Genomic DNA, 25,616 nt, shown 5'->3' on the forward strand with positions numbered 1-25,616 from the left:
TCTCTTTCTACACTTTAAAAGTCACTCCATAGCTCTCTCTGCTCACACACACCCACCCCCTCGCCCAGTTCAAAGCTTCAGGCCCCGCGGGACACGCTTTTCCTCACTCACAGACACGACCCTCACGCCAGGACTCGCTAAAAATTATCAATCACACTTGGGGTTTTTTTTGTTTTTTTTTTTTTTTTTTTTTTTTTTTTCATTACTGGCAAATATTTTCAAATGTGTCTTGTTATAAGAATTCCATCATTTCAGAAGATACCAAACAGAATTGTAGGTAGGTTGGGTTTTACCTCATCAGCATTGGAAAGCAGTCTGAAATATTTTTTTCTTTTCTTTTTTTTCCTATTTTTTTTCCTTTTTTCTTTTTTTTCTTTTTTTTTTTTTTTTTTTTTTTTTTTTTTTTTGCCTTTTTTTTTTTTTGGCCTTTTTTTTTTTTATTCTTTTCTCTTTTTTTTAAACTGAGTCAATATAAACCTTGTTCAAAATGTTATGAAAAAATGTACATGTTTATACAAGGCAGGCTGCAGCAGAGCGCTGGCGTTCCACGCAGACATCTTGGGGGGGGGTGGTAAAGGAGATGCTGGGCTTGGGTTTGTGGGGTCTTGGTGGGGTTTTTTTCACTCCCCCATCCCACAGAAATGCCCTCCCCCCCCTGGGGGAGCTCAACAAACCCCCCCTCCAACTCTTCTCTGTCCCTCCTTCCCCTCGGGACGGGCCAAAAAGCGAGCGCCGCAACCCAGCCCCTTGGGGGAAGAGCAAGGGATTAGAAACGCCCTTTCTCTTTTCTCTTTAAAAGTTTGTTTGTTGGTTTGTGTGGGGGTTTTTTTTGTGGTTTTTGTTATCTTTTTTTTGTTGTTGTTGTTTGAAAAGGAGAAGGCAGAGTGAAAGGGGGTGCAGTGAAAGGGGGTGAGGATGGAGGCGGGGGTGAGGATGGAGAGGGGGGACACGGCGCCTACTGCTTCACGTTGACGCCGTAGGTGGAATTCTTCATGGAGTCGTTCACCTCCCGCCTGAACGCCGACAGGTTCTGCGTAAACCTGAAGGAAAAGGCAGAGGAACCTCTTAGAGGAGGAGGTTGTCCTGTTCCTCTGAGGTTTTCCTTGCCATGAGGACCACAGGCTCTCCAGGATGCGCTTCTGCATCAAGTTGTGGGGAAACGGTAACCCCTCTGGGCCAGGCCAAAGAGATGCTGCTCTGTGCAGGCGGGACTCGGGCGCCGTCAGCTCATCATGTCGTTGCTGTTGACGCCGTAGGTGGAATTCTTCATGGAGTCGTTCACCTCCCGCCTGAACGCCGACAGGTTCTGCGTAAACCTGAAGGAAAAGGCAGAGGAACCTCTTAGAGGAGGAGGTTGTCCCGTCCCTCTGAGGTTTTCCTCGCCGTGAGGACCACGGGCTTTCCAGGATGCGCTTCTGCATCAAGTTGTGGGCTCCCAATGTCTTGGGATGGGCTCCCAAAGACCCAGGATGGGATCCCAACATCTTGGGCTCCCAACAGCCCCAGGGACCAGGCTCCCAATGCCCCCAGGGACTGGGCTCCCAACAGCCCTAGAGACGGGGCTCCCAAAGACCCAGGATGGGGACACCCCAAGGACCAGCTTCCAACTCCTCAGGCTCCCAACAGCCCCAGGGACCAGGCTCCCAATGCCCCCAGAGACTGGGCTCCCAACTCCTTGGTCTCCCAACAGCCCTAGAGACAGGGCTCCCAAAGACCCAGAATGGGCTCCCAACACCCCAAGGACCAGCTCCCAACAGCCCCAGGGATTGGGCTCCCAACAGCCCCAGGGATTGGGCTCCCAACACCCCAAGGACTGGCTCCCAACACCCCAAGGACCGGCTCCCAACTCCTCGGGCTCCCAACAGGCCCAGGGACTGGGCTCCCAAAGCCCCAGGGACCGACTCCCAACTCATCGGGCTCCCAACACCCCAAGGACCAGGCTCCCAATGCCCCCAGAGACTGGGCTCCCAACTCCTTGGTCTCCCAACAGCCCCAGGGACGGGGCTCCCAATGCCCCCGGACCGACTCCCAACTCATCGGGCTCCCAACACCCCAAGGACCAGGCTCCCAATGCCCCCAGAGACTGGGCTCCCAAAGACCCCGGATGGGCTCCCAACTGCCCCAGGGATTGGGCTCCCAAAGACCCAGGATGGGCTCCCAACAGCCCCAGGGACGGGGCTCCCAATGCCCCCGGGGACTGGGCTCCCAACAGTCCCAGAGACGGGGCTCCCAAAGCCCCAGGATGGGCTCCCAACAGCCCCAGAGACAGGGCTCCCAATTCCAAGTGCTCCCAACAGCCCCAGGAACTGGGGTCCCAACACCCCAAGGACCAGCTCCCAACTCCTTGGGCTCCCAACAGCCCCAGGGACTGGGCTCCCAAAGACCCAGGACGGGCTCCCAATTCCTTGGACTCCCAACATCTAGAGGCAGGGCTCCCAACTCCTTGTGCTCTCAACAGCCCCAGGGACTGGGCTCCCAAAGACCCAGGACGGGCTCCCAACTCCTTGGGCTCCCAACAGCCCCAGGGATTGGGCTCCCAAAGACCCAGGATGGGCTCCCAACACCCCAAGAACTGGCTCCCAACTCCTCAAGCTCCCAACAGCCCCAGGGACTGGGCTCCCAAAGCCCCAGGATGGGCTCCCAACAGCTTCAGGGACCAGGCTCCCAATGCCCCCAGGCACTGGCTCCCAACACCCCAAGACGGGCTCCCAATGCTCCCTGGGGACCAGGATCCAAACACTCCCCAGGGACCAGGCTTCCAAGAGCCCTGGGACCAGCTCCTAAAGCCCCAAGACAGGCTCTGTCCTCCACCCCTGGGGAAGGGTTCCTGGGCACCAGGCTCCCAACACCTTGGGGACAGGGCTCCCAGCTTCTCAGGCTCCCAACAGCCTCAGGGACCTGGCTCCCAACTCCCTGGGCTCCCAACACCTTGGGGATGGGGCTCCCAAACAGCCCAGGATGGCTCCCATCACCTCCAGGAACCGGGCTCCCAACAGCTCCCTGGGGACCGGGCTCCTAACGCCCCAGGATGGGCTCTCAATGCCCCAAGAAGGGCTCAGCCCCACAAAGGGGTCTCTGACCCACACTGACCTGTCCCTGTTCTTGGTGAGGAGGTTGCGTTCGATGCCTTCCATGAGGTTCTCAAAGCAGAGGTGCATGGCCTGCTGTTTCTCCGGAGGCTGGCTGTTCACTATACTGTTCCTCAAGTCAGAGAAATACTGGGAGGGGGAAAGAAAAAGATGGGTTAATTTTCAGAGGAATATCTACCTCAGCTTTGAGACAGGGCGTGCAGAAGATGAAGAAAAAGCATTCCAGCTCTTCAAGTGACTTATGAGTAAAAGTTAATGGGATTCCTTAGTGTCAAGGATGCTACAGGGGGGGCTGGACACCCCTCAATATACAATCTCTCCAGTCCTGGTCTCCCAACCACCTTCTGACACTGTTCTGCTCCCTTCAGCCCAAAGGTTCCAGCATTATTCAAGCTCAAAGAGCTCCTCCAGCTGCGACGGGGAGGTGGGACATTCACCTTTTCATTGAGCAGTATCAAGCCAAGCAGAGGCCGCGACATCGACCACTGGTTCCTGCAGTCCTCAAAGATGATGATGTTCAACACTGTTGACAGCATCTGGAAGAGGAAAAGGGAGATTTAAAACCAGCCCTTCCACCCCAGTTTTCTCCTCACCACCCACCCACCGTGGGGGCTCAGGAGAAATGATTCATCTTGGATGCTTCCAGTTGGAGCCTCAGAGCTCCCAGCACCGTGGGACAAGAGGACCTGGAGCCTCCATGAACTGGTGGAGAACTTCATAGCTCTTTATTCCTGATGCACTCCATCCTGCCCCAAGGCAGCCAGGGGAAGATTGGTTCATCTTCACATAAATAAAGTAAGAATAAGTGCTTAAATAGAGAGAGCACACGCTCTGGTGTTCTGGGGGAGCTTCTTCTAGGCCACACTACGGGTGTCTGCGCTCCCTTCCACAGCCCAAATCTAACCCAGCTGGTTTGGAAGATGCAGTTTCTTTTTTTAACCTCGGAAAACACAGCTTCTAGCCCTCAAAAAAGCCTGCTTTTCTTTGCAGTTGATCTACCAGCATGGGTGGAACAATATTGCCTGCTTTCATGTGGGAGTTGTGCTGCCACTTTGACAAGCCCCAGCGAGCGGGGATGGATCACGCCACCAGAAACACAGTGAGGGCTGTTCAAAGCAGCACAGCCAGGTGAGAGGCACCCAAACACTCCCCAGGGACCAGGCTTCCAAGAGCCCTGGGACCAGCTCCTAAAGCCCCAAGACAGGCTCTGTCCTCCACCCCTGGGGAAGGGTTCCTGGGCACCAGGCTCCCAACACCTTGGGGACAGGGCTCCCAGCTTCTCAGGCTCCCAACAGCCTCAGGGACCTGGCTCCCAACTCCCTGGGCTCCCAACACCTTGGGGATGGGGCTCCCAAACAGCCCAGGATGGCTCCCATCACCTCCAGGAACCGGGCTCCCAACAGCTCCCTGGGGACCGGGCTCCTAACGCCCCAGGATGGGCTCTCAATGCCCCAAGAAGGGCTCAGCCCCACAAAGGGGTCTCTGACCCACACTGACCTGTCCCTGTTCTTGGTGAGGAGGTTGCGTTCGATGCCTTCCATGAGGTTCTCAAAGCAGAGGTGCATGGCCTGCTGTTTCTCCGGAGGCTGGCTGTTCACTATACTGTTCCTCAAGTCAGAGAAATACTGGGAGGGGGAAAGAAAAAGATGGGTTAATTTTCAGAGGAATATCTACCTCAGCTTTGAGACAGGGCGTGCAGAAGATGAAGAAAAAGCATTCCAGCTCTTCAAGTGACTTATGAGTAAAAGTTAATGGGATTCCTTAGTGTCAAGGATGCTACAGGGGGGGCTGGACACCCCTCAATATACAATCTCTCCAGTCCTGGTCTCCCAACCACCTTCTGACACTGTTCTGCTCCCTTCAGCCCAAAGGTTCCAGCATTATTCAAGCTCAAAGAGCTCCTCCAGCTGCGACGGGGAGGTGGGACATTCACCTTTTCATTGAGCAGTATCAAGCCAAGCAGAGGCCGCGACATCGACCACTGGTTCCTGCAGTCCTCAAAGATGATGATGTTCAACACTGTTGACAGCATCTGGAAGAGGAAAAGGGAGATTTAAAACCAGCCCTTCCACCCCAGTTTTCTCCTCACCACCCACCCACCGTGGGGGCTCAGGAGAAATGATTCATCTTGGATGCTTCCAGTTGGAGCCTCAGAGCTCCCAGCACCGTGGGACAAGAGGACCTGGAGCCTCCATGAACTGGTGGAGAACTTCATAGCTCTTTATTCCTGATGCACTCCATCCTGCCCCAAGGCAGCCAGGGGAAGATTGGTTCATCTTCACATAAATAAAGTAAGAATAAGTGCTTAAATAGAGAGAGCACACGCTCTGGTGTTCTGGGGGAGCTTCTTCTAGGCCACACTACGGGTGTCTGCGCTCCCTTCCACAGCCCAAATCTAACCCAGCTGGTTTGGAAGATGCAGTTTCTTTTTTTAACCTCGGAAAACACAGCTTCTAGCCCTCAAAAAAGCCTGCTTTTCTTTGCAGTTGATCTACCAGCATGGGTGGAACAATATTGCCTGCTTTCATGTGGGAGTTGTGCTGCCACTTTGACAAGCCCCAGCGAGCGGGGATGGATCACGCCACCAGAAACACAGTGAGGGCTGTTCAAAGCAGCACAGCCAGGTGAGAGGCACAGAAAAGTGGTTTGCTCTAAAATAGGGATATCCAGAACCCAAGGCAGGGCCCTCCAGGGCACCAAAATCCTCTGTGAGCAGAGCCATCTGTCGTTAAGTGACACAGAGGCACCTGAATTACATGGTAGGTGGAGTTTTGTGCTCAACGAAGCCTCATCTAAGCAAGGAAAATGTCTCAGCTCGTTATGAATCCTCTGCCCTCCCACAAACTCCTGGCCCAGAGAAAAGAGAAATCCCAACGAGTCTGTGTCTGTCTGAGGTGTTGGGGATGGAGGCAGGAGATAGATGGTACCAGCAGGTAAAGCTCCATGATCAAATTCAGCTCCAAGAGGCTGAAAATTCAACTTCCACAGGGTCCCAACACGACCACAGATTGGTCCTGTACCCTAAAATCTCTGTGGTTAAACCCTGCGGTGCCTGCTCTGCTGCAAGAGCACATCTACCACTGAATAGTTTCCAGGGATTTAAATAAACCCTATTTTTATTTTAAAAGCAGCACAAGAGCATGCGCTCTCTGGTTGGAGGTGTTTCCTGGCTTCGTTTCTATGAACTGCCAGCACTGCCCAGAACTATATTTATCTTAACTACACAATAGGTGGAGGTTTGTGCTCAACGAAGCCTCATCTAAGCAGGGAAAATGTCTCAGCTCGTTATGAATCCTCTGCCCTCCCACAAACTCCTGGCACAGAGAAAAGATAAATCCCCAACAAGCTCCGTGTCTGTCAGAGGTGTTGGGGATGGAGGAAAGCTCCATGATCAAATTCAGCTCCAAGAGGCTGAAAATTCAACTTCCACAGGGTCCCAACACGACCACAGATTGGTCCTGTACCCTAAAATCTCGGTGGAGCCTTGTAAACCCTGCAGTGCCCACTCTGCTGCAAGAGCACATCTACCACCGAATTGTTCCAGGGATTGAAATAAACCCTATTTTTATTTTAAAAGCAGCACAAGAGCATGCGCTCTCTGGTTGGAGGTGTTTCCTGGCTTCGTTTCTATGAACTGCCAGCACTGCCCAGAACTATATTTATCTTAAAAAAAAAACAAACAAAACACCAAAAGAGCTAATATTTGGCTACTTCCTTTGGTATCTGAAACACAAAACTGATGTTCCTTGCTCAGGGAGAACCACAGCCCTGAAGCAGGGCCTTGAATCATAGAATCACAGAATGGTTTGGGTTGGAAGGGACCTTAAAGAGCATCCAAGTCCCACCCCCTGCCCTGGGCAGGGACACCTCCCACCAGCCCAGGTTGCTCCAAGCCCCCTCCAACCTGCCCTTGAACCCCTCCAGGGATGGGGTATAGGATGGATTTGTAGGAAAGGTGCAATGCTAGCAAAAAAAAATAATCCTTTTTTATCTCTGGAAGAGCCCGGGGCTCTAGAGCAGGGAGCTCGCAGCCCCCAGATGACATCAGGCTAAGAATATTTAGGGTTTATCAGGGTGTTTCCTCCTCTGCCTCGGGTCTGTACCTGCTGAATCATCTCTGGGTGCTGCTGCATGATGTGCAGGAACCGGTCGCTCTCCTGGGTGAGGGGAGTGCTCCTCTTCTTGGTGCTGCGGGACAGTTGCTTGAAGAGATAGGTGACAATGTGGTCCAAACAGGAGCAGCAGCCTGTGCAAACCATGGTGTCTGCAGGAAAGGGGAAGGAGGAGAGATATTGGGGTATTTTCCTTGCTTAGATGCACCCGGGGAAACACCACCCATTTATCTGGGTCTTTTTTAAGAATTTTGTAAGCAAGAACCACCTAATCCTAAACGAGCCAACAACTTCCTCACTGATATATTCACCCTCTCCAACATTCCAGCTTTAAGAGGTGAAACTCCTCCACCCATTCACACAGTGTGTCTTATCTTTTAGCCTGAAATATTATGCATTTAGAGCAACCAAAATCTTTCCCCACTTCCAAAGCAAAGCCCTAAGAGCCCAACAAAGATCCTTACCTAGTGCAGTGAGGCCTTCAGAAATGGAAGAGAGAATATACATGATTACATGAGGCTCCAGACTGGCTATAAAGTTCATGTGGTCCTGGGTAAGAACTTCCAGCAAGGAATAATACGACTGGCTGAGCTTGGGATAATCCTGCAGAGAAAGGAAGAGAGAAAAAGACTTTGAAGGCCTCGTGGTTTGCCTGGAAGCAGCCGTTAGGGCTTTCTGCTTAGACCCAACCCATCCATTAATCACCTGAAAACTGCTTACTGGATCCTCCTGGAAAGGGAACAAACCAACCTCTCTCCCAGCACAACAGATTTTCCACCCTTCTCCCCCACCAAACCCCTTCCAAACAGGCTCCAGAAATGGTCCAGCAGGTTCTCAACGTTGTGGTATCACAACATCTTTCCCCACAGCTTTGCTCTTTCCCTGAACGGGGAGTGTTGGCTGATTAATGCCTGGAGATGCAGAGATAAGGGCTCTCCAGGTGTCCACGCAGAGTTGCCAGATCACCAAAAAAAATCAACGTGTGTCGTGCACACCACAGACCCCTCCACAGCCCCCAAAATTGGGGACACACACACACATCTCTGCTGGGAGTCCTGCAAAGCAGCCCCACCTCGAGAGCTGCATTTGAGCTGCATGTCTCGATGGGTTTGACCCCGGGTATATTAAATCAAGAATATCTGATTTAATAGTCTTGATTCAATAAAGAACCAAGTCACAGAATCAAGTCACAGAGACAACAACAACCTCCTTCAGGTCCTGCTATGGTAATAAGACAGAGAAGGCTTGGGAGGACTAGATGCTGCCCTCTCTCCTCAATATTTTGCCAAGCAGGAGTGTGCTAAAAGGGTCTGAAAGCTCTGCCACGTAATGGATTTGTGTATTTTGAGGGCTGGACAGGAGCAAGGCTCCCTTAAGTGGTTGCCTTCAGTACTCAGGTTGCGCAGTAATTGCTGATGCATCGAGATCTCTGCCCACAGGCAAGACAGGGAAGAACAATCCACTGGCAGGAGGTGTGTTTTGCTTTTTTTTTTTTTTTCCAGAGAGAGGAGGAATTATTTTGGTAATTGCTCTGCTGAGACCTGAGCGTGCCCTGCTGGAGGGCTGAGCAGTGGGGGCTGCTGTAATTTCTTGCCAGCCTGTACCTATAGTTGGGGGTCCCAGGAAGCTGCAGGAACTCATTTATGCTCATTTATCTCCATGATTAAAGTATTCCTTTACTCTATAACCTTCCCTGTCTTCCCCAGCTGCTGATCACAGGTCTGGGCTTACCAGGAGGTCGCTGTGAGGGATGGAAAGCAGAAGCTTGATAAAAGTTTGCAAGGCATTGTCCAGTGCATCATCCCCGTAGAGACGGAAGACCCCAAAGTTGACGTAGCTCCCGCTCAGTGCAGCCTTCAGCATAGAGAAGCAGATGGAAATCCCCTTGAGCTTCAAGGCATAGACTTGATCCTTTGGGACCTCCCCAAGCGTTAGGATACGATTTCCTGCACGAGCACAGAAGCGGACTCAGTATTTCAGCAACTCCATCCAAACCCCTTTCTCCCCCAGAGCGCAGGAAAAATAAAAATAGAGCCACAAAGCGTGACTGAAGTCAGGCACAAGCACCAACAATGACTTATTCCCCAGCTGAAGGTTAAGGAAATCATTACCAATTAAGCATTGACATCTTTAACATCTTGATCAATGATCTGGATGAGGGGATGGAGTGCACCCTCAGTCAGTTTACAGACAACACCAAGCTGGGTGGGAGTGTTGACCTGCTGGAGGGTAGAGAGGCTCCACAGAGGGATCTGGACAGGCTGGATGGATGGGCTGAGACCAACGGGATGAGGTTCAACAACCCAAGTGCCAGGTCCTGCACTTGGGTCACACCAACCCCATGGATGCTCCAGGCTGGGGGCAGAGTGGCTGGAGCTGCCTGGCAGAAAAGGACCTGGGGATGTTGGTCACCTGTGGGCTGAACATGAGCCAGCAGTGTGCCCAGGTGGCCAAGGAGGCCACCAGCATCCTGGCCTGGGTCAGGAACAGCGTGGGGAGTAGGACTCAAGAGGTGACCGTCCCCCTGGACTGGGCACTGGTGAGGCCCCACCTCGAGGGCTGTGTCCAGTTTTGGGCCCCTCCCCACAAAAAAAGACATTGAGGGGCTGGAGTGGATCCAGAGAAGGGCAACGGAGCTGGTGAGGGGTCTGGAGCACAAGTCTTGTGAGGAGAGGCTGAGGGAGCTGGGGTTATTCAGCCTGGAGACAAGGAGGCTGAGGGGAGACCTTATTGCTCTCTCCAACTCCCTGAAAGGAGGGTGTAGCCAGGGGGGGTCGGTCTCTTCTCCCAAGGAACAGGTGATGGGACAAGAGGAAATGACCTCAGGTTGCCCCAGGGGAGGTTCAGGTTGGAGATTAGGAACAATTTTTACACATAAAGGGTTCTTAAGCCTTGGAATGGGCTGCCCAGGGCAGTGGTTGAGGCCCCATCCCTGGAGGGATTGAAAAGCCGGGTTGACCTAGTGCTTAGAGACATGGGTTAGTGATGGTTTTTATCAGAGTTAGGCTGATGGTTGGACTTGATGATCTTAAAGGCCTCTTCCCACCCGGGCAATCCTATGATTCTAAGTGTGTCTCTGCTAGAAAATATGGGAAAACACAAATATATGTAATTTTGCAGTGGAGACAGGACAGCAGAAGGTGTCCAGAAGGACTCTCCAGGCATGTCCATGTCACCCTGCCCACTCCAAGGGGCTCAGCTGGGCTCCTGCTCCTCAGGATGGATGCTGAACCCCCTTGCCCTTCTGCTTGCCTGCACTCAGCACTTCAAGCAGCAGCATCTCCCTGTGTCTAAGCAGGCATCCAGCAAGCAATTTGGCACCCTTTTCCAGCCCGGGTTGGCTCTCCCAGCTGGCAAATGCCCCAGCCCTGGCTCCCCAAAGCAAGCAGAGACCCAGTACAGATGTAACCTCATCATAAGCACTGCTGTGCTTTCCATGGTGGCTGGTACTAATATCTGTGTATGCCATTGCCTTGGGGAGATGAAGAGATGGGTAATAAACTGAATACATTGTACCAGCCTAACCCCAAAATGCCAATGTGGGGTGCTTTGTGTGTAGAGTGTGGCCAACAGGACAAGGGAAGTGATGGTCCCTGTGTACTGGGCACTGGTCAGGCCCCTTCTCGAGTGCTGTGTCCAGTTTTCGGTCCCTCTCTACAAAAAAGACATTGAGGTGCTGGAGTGGGTCCAGAGAAGAGCAAGAAAACTGGTGAGGGGTCTGGAGAACAAGTCTTGTGAGGAGAGGCTGAGAGAGTTGGGGGTGTTCACTGGTCTGGGGGGTCTCCCCCTGCTGGGTACTCACCATACGTCGTTATCATTTTACTGGTTTCTCGGAAGAGCAGGATGCCATTGGGTGAGGACACGTCAAACTGCAGCCGTTGGGATCTAAGGGAAAGACAGGGAATAAATTGGGAGCCTAGGAATGAACACAAAGCTAAAGCTCCAGCGCCTCCCCACGCTGCTGTCCTCCCAGAGTTCAACAAAATGCCCCGTTCTGGGAGAAAATACCGCCGTTGATTAGCAGAGCCAGACAGGAGGCAGGCACTCAGGGCCAGGCGAGCTCTGCTGGCAGAGAAGAAAGGGTCTAATATTCCACAGACGTTGGGAATAGCACAAAATCGAGGCTGGAAATCCTGCCTTGGCAATAGTCACCAGGCTACTGTACACAGACACAGAGAACATCTTGGAAGCAGCACTGGAGAGGGCAGGCTGAGTGGCTCCTATTCATAATGTGATCAAGAATTCAGAGCTTGGCATTTTCCTCCCTTCCCCCCCTGCCCCTACAGTGAACAGATCTGACAATGGGAGCCCAGCGAGTTGCCCCTTTCACCTCCCAAATAAATCATAGAATCATAGAGTTGTCCAGGCTGGAAGGGACCTCCAAAGGCCATCTAGTCCCACCCCCCCGCAGTCAGCAGGGACACCCCCAACTAGACCAGGTTGCCCCATCGAGCCTCTCCTTGAATATCTCCAGGGAAGGGGCCTCAACCACCTCCCTGGGCAACCTGTTCCAGTGCTCCACCACCCTCACAGTGAAGAACCCCATGAGAGAGGAGGTACTCCAGTAAGGATTGTCCTGCTGCAAGAAGATGTCCCAGCACGGAGAGCCAGCTCTCAAATGGCTGTGCCCAAACCTCTTGTCCCTTCCACCGGGCTGTGACAACTGTCCCTTCCTACAGGGCCAGCTCCAGGCCACAGCAACATCTTGGTGACCTTCCACCGCTACCAGATTAAACACCTTTTGGATTATCTGAACCTCCTCAGAGGTACAGCAAAAAAAAAAAAAAAAGAGCCGGTGCAAGCAAAAAAAAAATTGTCATCTGGCTGCCAGACAGAACAAGGCTCGTTTTAAACCCAGGTCTTAAAAAATTAAAGTTGAGCTGCCTGCCTCCATCTCACAGCACTGCCCTTGAAAACAGACACTGAGCAAATTCAATGTTTATTGATCGTGTCTCTGGGTCCCACTGAGTCATGACACGACCGATATCCGAACTGTTCGATTTTTTTAGTTCCCTACTGAAATAATGCCAGGTTCACCCCCTGTGTCCTCAGTAGCCTTTATGGCATAAATAGATTGAAGTAGAAAAACCACCATCTGACACCAAGAGCCACCCAAAGGCACAAATCCCTGCTGGGTTTCAGCTGCAGGAGGCTCCTACCTGTTATGGACCAGCTCGGCCATCAGTTTGAGGACAGGAGTAGTGCAGGCTGGGTCATGGTACCAGAGCTCAATGGCCCGCTGTAGGATTGGCATGTAGGATGGGTAGCTGCAGGGGGAGAGCTAAGGAACTTTGTTGCTTTGAATGAAGAGAATCCCAGAATAGTTTGGGTTGAAAGGAACCTTTTAAAGGTCATCTAGTCCAAACCCTCTGCCATGAGCAGGCACAGAGCCCCGTCCAACCTGAATGTTTCCAGAGATGGGGCATCAACCATCTCTCCAGGCAACCTGTTCAACTATTTCCTATGAAACCTGTTCTTGAAATGCTTTTACAGACCTGATCAGGAACTACCAGACATCGTCCCCATCCTCCTGGTCCCAAAAGCCAGGAGCAAGCCTGTGCAACCAGCCGTGTGTACCCAAGCTCCTTGCAAGCACCCCCAGTTTGTTGATGTGACAACAGCCAGCATGATGGATATGTTCTTGAAATGCCTTTATAGACCTGACCAGGAACTACCAGACATCATCCCCAGCCTCCTGGTTCCAAAAGCCAGGAGCAAGCCTGTGCAACCAGCCGTGTGTACCCAAGCTCCTTGCAAGCACCCCCAGTTTGTTGATGTGACAACAGCCAGCATGATGGGTGTCTTGGCAACCCAGAGCTCATGTATAGAGGGATTTCCCCAAGGACAAGCAGAAGCCACCAAGACCTGCTCCAGCTGGGAACTGGGATGTCCCAGCTGGGTCCCACCAGTCATCCTTCCCCGTCAAGTTCAGGAGGGGACGTGGCAGTGCCCAGCAGTGGGAAGACCTTCTTGCTCTCTCCAACTCCCTGAAAGGAGGGTGTAGAGAGATGGGGGTCGGTCTCTTTTCTCAAGTCGAGGAAATGGCCTCAAGTTGCCCCAGGGGCGGTTCAGACTGGATATTAGGAACAATTTTGTCACTGAAAGGGTTCTCAGCCCTTGGAATGGGCTGCCCAGGGAGGGGGTTGAGGCCCCATCCCTGGAGGTGTTCAAAAGCCGGGTTGATGTAGTGCTGGGAGGTCTGGTTTAGTGATGATGCTCCTTGTTTGTTGTGTGGGTGTCTATTTTTGTCAGTTGGGTTGACGGTTGGACAAGATGATCTTTAAGGTCCCTTCCAACCTAGAAGATTCTGTGATTCTGTGTGGGGACACCTGAAGGGGTGGTCAGCACAGCCCCCTGCCCTGCCCCAGTTTGTGTTTCACAGCTCTAAGCATCCTCTGCCTCTACAGCCACTTTTCCCCCCAGTATAAAATTGCCAAAGAAATAGAAAACCTTGGAGATGTTCTGAGTCCTGTGCTGCTCCTGCTCCACACCGTGGCCTCAAGGGCAGTGCTGCTGGCCCAGCAGGCAGGAGCTGGGAGGCAGGACAGGCAGAAGGGGTGGGAAAGCCTTCTCCCAGGGTCAGTAATGTGTTACACCAGCTCCCAGCTGGAGATGCAGTTTGGTGATCCAGCAAGGAGTGAGGGATTCAGCTGAGGATGCCCTGGAGATGCTGGGGGAGGCACCCACAGGACCCACAGCTTTTGGCAAAGTGAGTACACAGCACTCTGGGCAGAGCTTCCTGGCTCTGTCAAAAAAGATCTCAGTGAAAAACACATCCAAACCCTGAAAAGGTCACAACTTCTACCAAAAAGGCAGATTTTAATTTGGTGATCCAGCAAGGAGTCAGGGATTTGGCTGAGGATGCCCTGGAGATGCTGGGGGAGGCACCCACAGGACCCACAGCTTTTGGCAAAGTGAGTACACAGCACTCTGGGCAGAGCTTCCTGGCTCTGTCAAAAAAGATCTCAGTGAAAAACACATCCAAACCCTGAAAAGGTCACAACTTCTACCAAAAAGGCAGATTTTTGTGTCGTTCACTCAAATCTTGTAAAGGAGCTCACTTAACAAGGTTTAACAGTGATGCTGCTCGCTGGGGTCTGCTTTATCACAGAAAAAAATAGTAACAATTTAAAAAAACACCTTAAGTCCGTGGAAGGAATTGCACCCACGCTTCTTACACGAGGACAAAGAAGCAGCAAAAAGGTTTTGAATGAAAGGGAAGATCAGCTAAAGATCTGTCACTGTGACAGACAGCTGACCTTCAGCAGCCAGGGAGAAATCTGGAGCCCAGACACCCTGCTCTTTGCACAGCCACACTTTCACCAGGAGGACAAAAATACCAACTGCTGCTGGCTTCAGCGAGCAAGAGGAAAGCTTTTGTTGCTGCTGAGACACACAAACATCCCCTGTTAAAGGGCTTTGTGCTTTACAGGTCAAATCTCTTCAGCTCCAATCGGAAAAACCCCACCAGTTCAGCTTTCAGCACATTTCGAGGTTGACTTGGTTGCAGCCAGACCAAGTCAAAGCTATTTTAGGGCTCAAGAGACAGGACACCGAGTACTACAAAAGTGAAGAGAACCCCCCAGTCAGGATTTAGCAGGGAAAATAGGGCATTTGGATGCAGTCAGCCAGGGCTCTCCCCTCTGCCAGACGGGATGACTCAAGTTTGAGGGCAACAGAAGGATACATCCACTCGAACAGCATCATGAAGCTGGTCTTGGCATTGAAGGCAAAGGCTATTCCCCTCAAGTCTCTCACCAAACCAACCAAAGTTCTCTGCATCGTGAAAGAAAAGATATGTTAAAACATCACACACATAAGGATACAAGGGGCAACCTGGGCCAGGCTCTCACCACCCTCAGGGGGAAGAATTTCCTCCCAAAATCTCATTTCCATCTCCTAATTTTTGGTTTAAAACTGTTCCTTCTCCTCCTGGTGCTCCCCTCCCTCATCCAGAGTCCCTCCCCAGCTTTCCTGGAGCCCCTTGAGGGACTGGAAGGGGCTCCAAGGTCTCCCTGGAGCCTTCTCTTCTCCAGGCTGAACCCCCCCAACTCTCTAAGCCTCAGCATCTATTTATCTCAACAGCTCTCCCTCTGCAGGATTTACTGGTTCTCTCCCATCTGAACTGAAAATGTCAAAGCTCCCAAGGGAAAGAGCAGGGAGAGCCCGAGTAACAGGGAAGGTCCTGCCCAACTTACTTTTGCCTCTTGTTCATTGAAAGTATTTGTGCTGAACATCTGTGCCACGGTCTCAAAGGCAGCAGTGAGGGGAAGCATGAACTGCTCGTACTGATCCTCGTCTTCCCCTGAAAGAACAAAAATAAATAAGGAAAATCAGGAGGAAATAAGACTGCACATCCCTGCGGTACTGCCTGAGCTGGACATTCAGTCATAGCTCACCCACAGAGCTAGAGGCTGAGAGACCACAGGTTGATCTATCACTGCCAATATCCAACCCAGAAAAAAGACTTAGAACAAACTCTGCCACCTCAGAAGAACACTTGGAATATTAGGAAGGCAAAATTTAGCCCCAGCCTCGGTGGTGTGCAGCTCTGGAGCCAGAAACATGGCACAAAACCCACTCCTGAACTTCTCTCCCCTCCTTTTTTCTTATCCCATCTGGCTTCTCCCATTCCAGCATCTTTTCCTGCAGGAACTTAGAGCTCCCTAAACAGCAGGACCCAGCATCCGAACCACAAAGGCAGCATTTTACTCTGGTTCCCAGAAAAAAGACCCAAGTACCTAAATCCACCATGAGAAGACGCCCAAGTGCAGTGTAGAACGTTGTCCGACATCTCATGTCAGTCAGGTTGGACTGATTGTTAATGCCCAGGAAGGAAAAGTGCTCACTCTGTAAAAGGAAGAGAAGAGATGGGTTAAAGATGGGTTAAAAGTGAGGTTTTGGGCCCCTCACTGACATTGAAGGGCTGGAGCGAGTCCAGAGAAGGACAACTGGTGAGGGGTCTGGGGCACAAGTCTTGTGAGGAGAGGCTGAGGGAGCTGGGGGGGTTCAGCCTGGAGAAAAGAAGGTTGAGGGGAGACCTTCTCGCTCTCTCCAGCTCCCTGAAAGGAGGGTTCAGTCTCTTCTCCCAAGGAACAGGCGATGGGACAAGAGGAAACAGCCTCAAGTTGCACCAGGGGAGGGTTAGGATGGATATTGGGAAAAAATTTCTTCACCAAAAGGGTTGTCAAACACTGGAAGAGGCTGCCCAGGGCAGTGGTGGAATCACCATCTGTGGAGGGATTTAAAAACCAGGCAGACGTGGTAACTGCCCAGGGCAGGGGTGGAATCGCCATCCCTTGAGGTATTTAAAAGCTGGGCAGACGTGGTGTTGAGGGACATGGGTCAGTGGTGGTTTGGGCCACGTTGGGTTGATGGTTGATGGATGGTCATCAAGACCTTGATGATCTTAAAGGTCCCTTCCAACCAGGACGATTCTATGATTCTAAAGAGGAACCACCACCTTGAATGGGCTGAGGATTCCTCATTCCCCTGATTCTCCACCTGTGCAGGGATGAGCCGCAGGGTTATCATGCCAAACTTCCCATCTGCCAGCCTTCTTGGAGAAGAGGCCACCAGAGGGCAACAGGCCCCGCAGCAGCCTCTCCTATCTGCTGGCAGAGACACCAGATCTCATCTTTCATCTCAGAATTCCCCAGGACCAGAAGAACAAGGAAATCTTGCTTTGCCTCCGGAGCAGAGAAGCAATTTGTCCCCCTCCTTCCTCATGGGGACCCTTCAGGCTTTAAGGTTGCTGAAAACCAGACAGATCCTCCACATTCTCCACAGAAACAGTAGCCTCAGACAATGAAGTTTGAACCATTTCTGGGCCAAACACAGGAGGTGGGACTCCCTGTAAAATAGTCCCCAGCTGGAGGAAAACAGCATCTTGTTGAACCAGTTGCTGGAAAGCTTCTGGATGTGGTGCCATGAGTCCCTATCGCTCCAGCATCGCAGCATCAAATGACCACACCTTCCCAGAGGCAAGTCAGGAATCTGATATTTTGCTGCTGGGCTTCTAAGTTGCTGATTCTAACATTTTTTGATTTCAAATCAGCATCCCACAGCTGGGCCCAGGGAGTACTGCACCGGCAGTGACCAAGCAGCAAGACTGCCACCCTGTCCCCTGTGAGTGATGGCACTTCCTCCAAATCAGCACTTTTAGAGTGAGAGCTGGGGGCACTGAGATGCTGTTGTGTTTTGTATTAAATCACATAAACAGTGCTCGCTGCTGCCTGCCTGCACGAGCAGCACTTTCTCTCCCCCATTTTGCTCTGGAGGTGGCTCTTTCAGAGGACAACAGAGACCTCCACATGAACCCTTTGGGGATGGAAGGTATGATGTTATTACAGCCCCTCAAAATTGAAGGGGAGAGATGCAACACAGATCACGTTTTTCTGGAGGCTCATCTAGTATGGAAGCATCCAGGAGAGGGGTGAACTTCTGAAGTGCATCCAGGTGTTGGAATCAGAGGGTTATCTCAGCAGATGGAGGAGTTTGAAAAGCAGAAGGTGAAAGGACTCACCGTGTGATTGTTCAGCATGAACTGTACGGCGCTGAGTTTCACCAGCTTTCTAACGCTGCTGTATGTAAAGGGGGTGTTAAGGAAGCAGCAGAGTCAGCAGAAAAACTTCTTGCAAAGCACTTTCCAGGGCAAAACTGGAAGGAGGCTTCGGTCTACATTACTCAATACGTTCTGGCCTCTCTTCCATTTGTTTCAAGAGCCAAACTTGTTCCACGTTGCAGCCATCCCTGGGGTAGAGACCTGCAGCGCCCTTTTTATTTACTCTGCCAGGATGAATAAGTAGAAAACCCTAAGACAGACTGTGACCTTACCCACAAACTGTGAAAAGGAAGCTGCAAAGCCATTATGACCCAAAATAACACCTCCCCCCCTTACAATATGACACCCATCTACTGCAATTCAACACCTAGAGAAGACCTTGACCAAGCGCTCACGCTCTGCTCTTCTCACTACCCCGAAGCTGAAGCGGTTGAGGAATGGGTTAGAGGCAGAGTGCTCCTGTTCCAGCCGAGCATCTGGGTGACTCTTCCCCAAATCCAGAGGTTTTTAAAGATCTTTGTGCACCCCATCCTCGTGCACCCCCCGCCAGCTCTTCCGCAAAGGATATCCGATGGAGAGGTCATTGAGCAGCTGCAGCGTCTTGGAGGTGATGGGCTCGCAGCGACCCCAGTACTTCAAGTTGGTGATGCTAGGGGAAGAGGACAAGAGGGAGGGATCAGAGGGGGTTTGCTCAGCTTCCCCTTTGCTGTGCGGCGGGTTCTTGCAGTTCCAAAAAAAAAAGTCACCCGACATCATCAGCTCCACCCTCCACCGAAACCACAGACATCACAAGCCACAAAAGATTGGTATAAAATTACTGTACTTACATTTGGTTGACTAGAAAAATTATCCTTCAGATAATCTTCACTACTTGGGTCCCAAGCTACACTGGCCCATACCCAGGCCCTTGGAATTCTGTGGCACTCCAGGGCTGGTTTCTGCAGCAAGGGTAAGAGAATTCTGCGGCAGTGACTACATGCAGACGTATGCAATTCTGCACCTGCACCATCCACTGTCAGCTGCAGAATTCTAGTAGCCCTTGCTTCTTTCCAGGGAGAGCCATTTCACCCCTTTTTGGGGGGGGGGGGGGGGGGGAAAAGCGGGGGGGGGAGGGGGGCCTGAATGCCTCAGTCATGATGTATCACTTAAAACTTCTTATCACACAACTGGGATAGGCAGTGTTCCCTGAAAGCAGATTGCCAACCACTACTTCCAATTATAAGTATGCCCAACCTCCAAATGCTGTAAGAGGGAGAATTCTAATCTTCTTTATTTACTGATGCCCCCGTTTGGGGGGGGGGGGGGGATGGATAAGCAGCTGGGGCAAGTGAGGGTAAAGCAAAAGCCCCAGGCAGGCAAAGATGGGGGTGATGCTAAAGAAATCCTGGGGGGCTGCACGGCGCCAGGCACAGGGCACTGGGCGTCAGCGTCGGGAGCTACTGAATTGCTTCAAAATGCCAAGGGAGGCTGCCAAAGACAGGACAAAAAAGCCAGTGGACTGGTTTGGTCCAGTGGAAAGCTGCCAAGGAACAGGCCAGCTAGGGCACATACCAGAGAGGAAGGATTTTTAAGGAAAGGATTTGTGCTGCTCTGGTATCCGACGGCACGATTTGCGGAGTAAAAACCTTTTGAGGGAGCAGCGCCCTCCCCATAAGAGCTTTCGTGGCTGGTGATTGCCAATAGTCAAGTGATAGGGCACGAGTGCTTGAGGCTGTCCCCCTCTCTGACACTGGTTTTGCTAAGCAGGCACTGGGAAGAGAATCCATTCTCTTGCTGTACGGCCTATTTTTGTGGCTCCACGGCGGATAAATCAATCCTGGAATATTGCGCGTGACTTAAGCCCTGATCAAAGCCTGTCATTCTCTCGAGTAGCCAGATGTTACTGGTTTTAGACTGCACAACGCTCCCTCACATTCCAGTTTGGCTGGTTACACCTTCAAATAAAACAACCCTGCAATCTCTGATGCCTGCAAGCAGGGACACTTACATTTTTCCTATGAAGACGCTCAGGACCATAGTCTCATCATTCAAGCCCAGGACCTCCGAGAGCCGGCGGTACAGCTGGAGGGGACAACAAAACAACAGCAATTTAAAGGCTGCCAACAAAACAAGTAATGATCAAGGGTTATCCATTTTTTCCCCTCTTTCTCTCCCTTTGTGGCACACAGGCCTGGGAGGGTGTGTGCTCTGGGCTTTCCCAGCTCAGTCAAACAACGCAGAGAGATGCTTGTGATCTCATCCAGATCAATTCTTGGCCTAATCACTGCTCCCTCTTCTCTATCCCAAGTCATAGCAGGCACACTTCAGTCAAACAACGCAGAGAGATGTTTGTGATCTCATCCAGATCAATTTTTGGCCTAATCACTGCTCCCTCCTCTCTATCCCAAGTCATAGCAGGCACACAGGAAAGGGGAATATAAAGGGGAATATAAGGGGATATAAAAACTGTGCTCCTCCACCTGCACCAAGAGTAGCTTATAGTGAATTTGTCTGGAACTCTAAGCCCCTCGTCACATCTCCTCTCCGAAGTCTTCAGAGTGGGGAATGAAGGAGATAAGTTATTGGAAAGGAAGGGAACCTAATTCTGGTGTAACGATGTTCCCATTCTTTCCATTTATTTTTTTCATTTGAAAAAGGTATTTCACATCTCTAAAGATGCTCCAAGGCAGCCAAAGTCTCGTACATCTACAACTGCCTTGTGATGAAGAGGAGGGATGTTTATCTTCCCTTTAGAGCTGAGGAAGCAAGGCTCAGATGTCAAGCTCAAGCTCCTCCTGGGTGCACAAGGTGGTGCAACTCGCACACTTTCACAGGTCTATAGGGTGAAGGAAATCATTTGAAGTCAGGGCAGAAACCTGGCAGGGAACAAAACTGATCCCAGGTCTCAAGCTCCAGGCTGTGATAGTGTTTCCTTCCTGACGTGTACAGAACACCATATTTCACAAATATATTTCAAAAAGCTCAGGGTTTGCAACGTTAACACTGGGTATGGATCTAGAAAACACAGCAGAAATGTCTCTTAAATATTTTCAGCTATAAGGGAGAGAAAACAAGTAATGCCGCTTGATTTCATTTAAAAAGGGAAGCTTTACTGGATTTTTTAACAGCAAAGAGCTCCAGCCAAGGGGTCTGATTACCTTGGAAGACTTCTGCACCTGATCTCCAATATAGATCTTCCGGAACTGCTCGAAGAAGCTCAGCATGGCGAGCTCCAGCTTCTCATTCCCTGCCTGCGCCAGCCGCGAGTCCGTCAGGTTCATCAGCTGCAGCACCCTGCAGGAATGGGGAAAAAAACCCACGTTTTGGGGACCCACCTTGGGAGAAATGAGCAGGCAGTGTGCAGCTGCAGCCCAGAAGGCCAATCCCATCCTGGGCTGCATCAAAAGAAGCGTTGCCAGCAGGTCCAGAGAGGGGATTCTGCCACTTTGCTCTGCTCTGGTGAGACCTCACCGGGAGTGTTGTGTGCAGGTCTGGAGCTCTCAATAGAAGAAGGACATGGACCTGATGGAGAGGGTCCAGAGGAGGGGCACAAGGATGATCAGGGGGATGGAGCACCTCTGCTCCGAGGACAGGCTGAGGGAGCTGGGGTTGTTCAGCCTGGAGAAGAGGAGGCTCCGGGGAGACCTAATAGCGGCCTTCCGGGACCTGAAGGGGCCTACAGGAAGGCTGGGGAGAGCCTGTTTAGAAAGGCCTGCAGTGACAGGACGAGGGGCAATGGCTTCAAGCTGGAGGGGAACAGATTTAGACTGGAGATGAGGAGAGGGTTCTTCACTGGGAGGGTGGTGGAGCACTGGAACAGGTTGCCCAGGGAGGTGGTTGAGGCCCCTTCCCTGGAGATATTCAAGGAGAGGCTCGACGAGGCCCTGGGCAACCTGGTCTAGTTGGGGGTGTCCCTGCTGACTGCGGGGAGGTGGAGGTCCCTTCTGGCCTGGACAACTCTATGATTCTATAATTCTATGATAAATGAGGCATTTCTGGCACGTGGTGCTGTTTCCAAGCTGTGTATTTTCTTACAGTCTGTGGGGCACTGCTCTTTTTGGTCAAGAACTGACAAAAGTGATGCCAAAACACCGACTAGGGCACATTCCTCTTCTGTGCAAGGCCATTAAAAAGCTTCAATATCCCTTTTAACAGGGATGCAGGGTTTTAATTTGCTGCAGGAGTGAGCGGGGGGTGCTTTAGCACACTTACCCAGCAACTGGTCCATCTTGTTCTCAAACCCACCTGTGAAACCACTACCTGCTCCCCTCCCAAGAGCCAGACTAAAGGACATTCCCATTTCAGTGTGGATTTTGCCCTGAGCCCTGCGGAAACACCGCTGCTGCCGGTGCACGGGCTCAAGGAGCAGGCAAGGAAGGGCTGGAGAGGATTTTAGGGCAAGTACCACACATTTAGCAGAAAAGGGGGGCAAAAGCAACGATATTTCTTTTTGGCAAGTGTCACAAAACAGAATGGGAAAGAAGGTAAAACATAAATAGACTTCTATGAATGTCTACCACATATGGTGGCGCTAAAGGTAGCTGAAATATATGAAATATGTATTTATGGAGATGAAATATATACATTTTCTCTCCAGTAACTCATCAGCTCTGTGGGAAGCCAGTGTCTGATGTTATTTACTGGCTCCCCAACAGGCCAGCTCCCATACACTCCCAGTATAGCTCCTGGACTGCCCCAGCTTCAAGCAGAGCAATGAAGCTCTGGACCCCAAAGGGTTCAGTGAGACTCAAGGTCGCTCATGAGTAAGATGAGAGTAAGTGCATGTTCTCACATCCCCCAAATAAAGCTTGTGCCAGAAAGGATTCATAATCCCCCAAATCCAGCACGTGTTATAAGTATAACGACAGTATTAAGTTTTAACAGTTGTAGAGGAACTACAATATTCGTAGTGTTTATGGACAAACCCCACTTTGGTTTATTAACTAGGAAAAAAACCCCAACCTTTTCGCCCCACCATCATGCATTTAGTTCTACTCCAGTGCAAGCGTTTAAGCCCAGTATAATCCCCCTCTTACATGCTCTTCCCCTCTCATCCTCTTTCTTACAACCCCAAATTTCCCAATTTAGCCAAGCCACAGCAGAAGTTTGCTGACGGGCTCCAGCCAGTGCCTCCCACAATCTCTTCTTCCAAGTTGGCCAACTCCACAGCGGTCTTTTTAGCGAAAAGAGGGGAAGAACATGACGGCAGCTCGAGTAGGAAAAAAAAAACCTTTTCCCCCCACCACAGCAAAGAACCATCATGCATTTAGTTCTACTCCAGTGCAAGCGTTTAAGCCCAGTATAATCCCCCTCTTACATGCTCTTCCCCTCTCATCCTCTTTCTTACAACCCCAAATTTCCCAATTTAGCCAAGCCACAGCAGAAGTTTGCTGACGGGCTCCAGCCAGTGCCTCCCACAATCTCTTCTTCCAAGTTGGCCAACTCCACAGCGGTCTTTTTAGCGAAAAGAGGGGAAGAACATGACGGCAGCTCGGCGATAGCAATTTTTTGGGTTGACTTAAAAGGTGCAGGTAAAGAAAAAACCATCCCTACCGACAAACCAACTCGCCATCCATCGCACAAGCGTTTAAGCCCAGTATAATCCCCCTCTTACATGCTCTTCCCCTCTCATCCTCTTTCTTACAACCCCAAATTTCCCAATTTAGCCAAGCCACAGCAGAAGTTTGCTGACGGGCTCCAGCCAGTGCCTCCCACAATCTCTTCTTCCAAGTTGGCCAACTCCACAGCGGTCTTTTTAGCGAAAAGAGGGGAAGAACATGACGGCAGCTCGGCGATAGCAATTTTTTGGGTTGACTTAAAAGGTGCAGGTAAAGAAAAAACCATCCCTACCGACAAACCAACTCGCCATCCATCGCATCCTGCTCATCCGTGCTGGCGAAGGAGACCCTACCACCAATCACTGCCCCGATGATATAGACGAGCCACGTCAGGCGTCCTGAAACCAAGAGAGGACATCAGAACCCAGCACATCACGTGGAGGAAACTGAGATAATTTGCATCATACGTTGGCAAAGACAGGATTCCCAAGGAGTATCTAGCAATAGCAATTTTTTGACTCGAAGAGAGGTGCAGGTAAAGAAAAAACACATCCCTACCGACAAACCAACTCGCCATCCATCGCATCCTGCTCATCCGTGCTGGCGAAGGAGACCCTACCACCAATCACTGCCCCGATGATATAGACGAGCCACGTCAGGCGTCCTGAAACCAAGAGAGGACATCAGAACCCAGCGCGTCACGCGGAGGAAACTGAGATAATTTGCATCATACATTGGCAAAGACAGGATTCCCAAGGAGTATCTCTTGGCTTTAGAGCCCATCTCTACCAAAATTACTCAATCGAGGCAGAGAGCTGGGACTCTTTAGTCTGGAGAAGAGAAGGCTGAGTTGAGACCTTCTAAACGCCTACAAGTATCTCAAGGGAGGGTTGAAGGAGGAGGGAGCCAGATTCTTTTCAGTGGTTCCCAGTGAGAGGACGAGGGGCAACGGGCACAAGGTGGAACAGAAGAGGTTCCACTCAAATATGAGGAGAAACTTCTTCACGGTGAGGGTGGCAGAGCCCTGGGACAGGCTGCCCAGGGAGGGTGGGGAGTCCCCTTCTCTGGAGATTTTCAAGCCCCGCCTGGATGCTCCTGAGTAACATGCTCTGACAAGCTCTAGGCAATCCTGCTTCAGCAGGGGAGTTGGACTGGATGATCTCTATGGTCCCTTCCAACTCTAAAAAATTCACTGAAATTGTCCACTTGGTGGAGAACAGGCACGACTTTACTTACAAAGAAATCAGAATGTCAGGTCTGCCTGGGAGATTTTCATTATTTAAAGCTGTTCCACTGCAGAAAGCCACTTTCTTTTAGAATTCTATGTATTTAAACATGTGCAGATGCCAGCAGGCAGCGTTTATTCTCTCAAAATACACGTGGCCGGTGGAGAAGTCAACAACATATGGAGTTTTGCCCACACACAAAAAACAATATATTGAGTTAGATCAGACAATACTGTTTCAGAAGGAAGAAGTTCTCAAACTTGTGTTGATGAACCCAACTCCTCCTCCAAAGGGGAAGTTTCTTTATTAGAGAGGGGGCATGATACACCTGAAACTCCAAAGGAACTGCTTCTTTATGGATGGTGTTAAGCAATTCCTGCCCCAACCAGCTGGGCAAGTACAAACCCTCCACGCTGAACCCACCCAGCACTGTGGACAGACACCAGTGGCACCAGTTGAAAACCCCAACTCCCAGTTACTCATTACCAACCACCAGCTGGAGGTTTCTGCCACATCTCCAAATGAGGAGGTTCAAAAGAGCACTCCATATCCTGCCCCAGACAAAAAGAGGGATGGGGCAGGTGGTGCTGACCACCTGTGGATGATGGAACACCCTCATAACTCGTCTCTGAAAGACTGGGCAAGGAGATGCACTAAATTTCCCCCCCCAAAAAGGAATGGAGTCAGCTGTAGGATGGAGATAGCTTCAGTCAGCACTTCTGTGTGAATTGGGAGTGTCTGTCCACAGCCAAAAAGGTTCTATACCACAGGGGCACCTCCCCAGGGGAAGGTTTGTGAGATTCCCCTCCTCATTTATGGGTTTCACCAGGAATGAAGGTGCCTGTGGATGGGGGAACACCCTCATAACTCATCTCTGAAAGACTGGGCAAGGAGATGCAGTTGTAGGATGGCAATATCTTCAGCCAGCGTAACTCGTCTCTGACAGACCAGGCAAGGAGATGTGCTAAATTTCCCCCTAAAAAAGAATGAAGTCAGTTGTAGGATGGCAATATCTTCAGCCAGCACTTCTGTGTGCATTGGGAGTGCCCGTCCACAGCCAAAAACATTCTACACCAGACCCCAAGGGA

At 51.1% G+C, this 25,616-nt stretch overlaps 2 protein-coding genes across 3 annotated transcripts in view; both read right to left on the minus strand.

The window, feature by feature from the left end:
• Positions 1-1,161: 1,161 nt before the first annotated feature.
• LOC106897657 (exportin-7-like) lies at positions 1,162-3,653 on the minus strand. Its single transcript, XM_014958422.1, has 3 exons — positions 3,527-3,653; positions 3,091-3,218; positions 1,162-1,316 (listed from the first exon to the last, which is right to left on the minus strand). Exons 1-3 carry the CDS (start codon positions 3,623-3,625, stop codon positions 1,223-1,225), a joined length of 321 nt encoding a protein of 106 aa, XP_014813908.1. The 5' UTR covers positions 3,626-3,653; the 3' UTR covers positions 1,162-1,222.
• A 701-nt stretch (positions 3,654-4,354) lies between these two features.
• XPO7 (exportin 7) overlaps positions 4,355-25,616 on the minus strand; it is a 76,429-nt gene continuing 55,167 nt past the window's right edge. For both annotated transcript variants that reach the window (XM_014958420.1, XM_014958421.1), the window contains 15 exons: positions 23,861-23,966; positions 20,903-21,038; positions 19,753-19,826; positions 18,334-18,414; positions 17,727-17,790; positions 15,943-16,051; positions 15,400-15,506; positions 14,889-14,977; positions 12,361-12,468; positions 11,004-11,086; positions 8,933-9,147; positions 7,666-7,804; positions 7,193-7,353; positions 5,023-5,121; positions 4,355-4,714 (listed from right to left, as the gene is read on the minus strand). In XM_014958420.1, coding sequence (XP_014813906.1) covers positions 4,370-4,714; positions 5,023-5,121; positions 7,193-7,353; positions 7,666-7,804; positions 8,933-9,147; positions 11,004-11,086; positions 12,361-12,468; positions 14,889-14,977; positions 15,400-15,506; positions 15,943-16,051; positions 17,727-17,790; positions 18,334-18,414; positions 19,753-19,826; positions 20,903-21,038; positions 23,861-23,966 — 1,916 coding nt within the window. In that variant the 3' untranslated portion in view covers positions 4,355-4,369. The remainder of the gene's footprint in view (positions 4,715-5,022; positions 5,122-7,192; positions 7,354-7,665; positions 7,805-8,932; positions 9,148-11,003; positions 11,087-12,360; positions 12,469-14,888; positions 14,978-15,399; positions 15,507-15,942; positions 16,052-17,726; positions 17,791-18,333; positions 18,415-19,752; positions 19,827-20,902; positions 21,039-23,860; positions 23,967-25,616) is intronic.

Source organism: Calidris pugnax, unplaced genomic scaffold (genome assembly GCF_001431845.1).
Source record: "Calidris pugnax isolate Ruff unplaced genomic scaffold, ASM143184v1 scaffold280, whole genome shotgun sequence".
Lineage (NCBI taxonomy): Eukaryota > Metazoa > Chordata > Aves > Charadriiformes > Scolopacidae > Calidris > Calidris pugnax.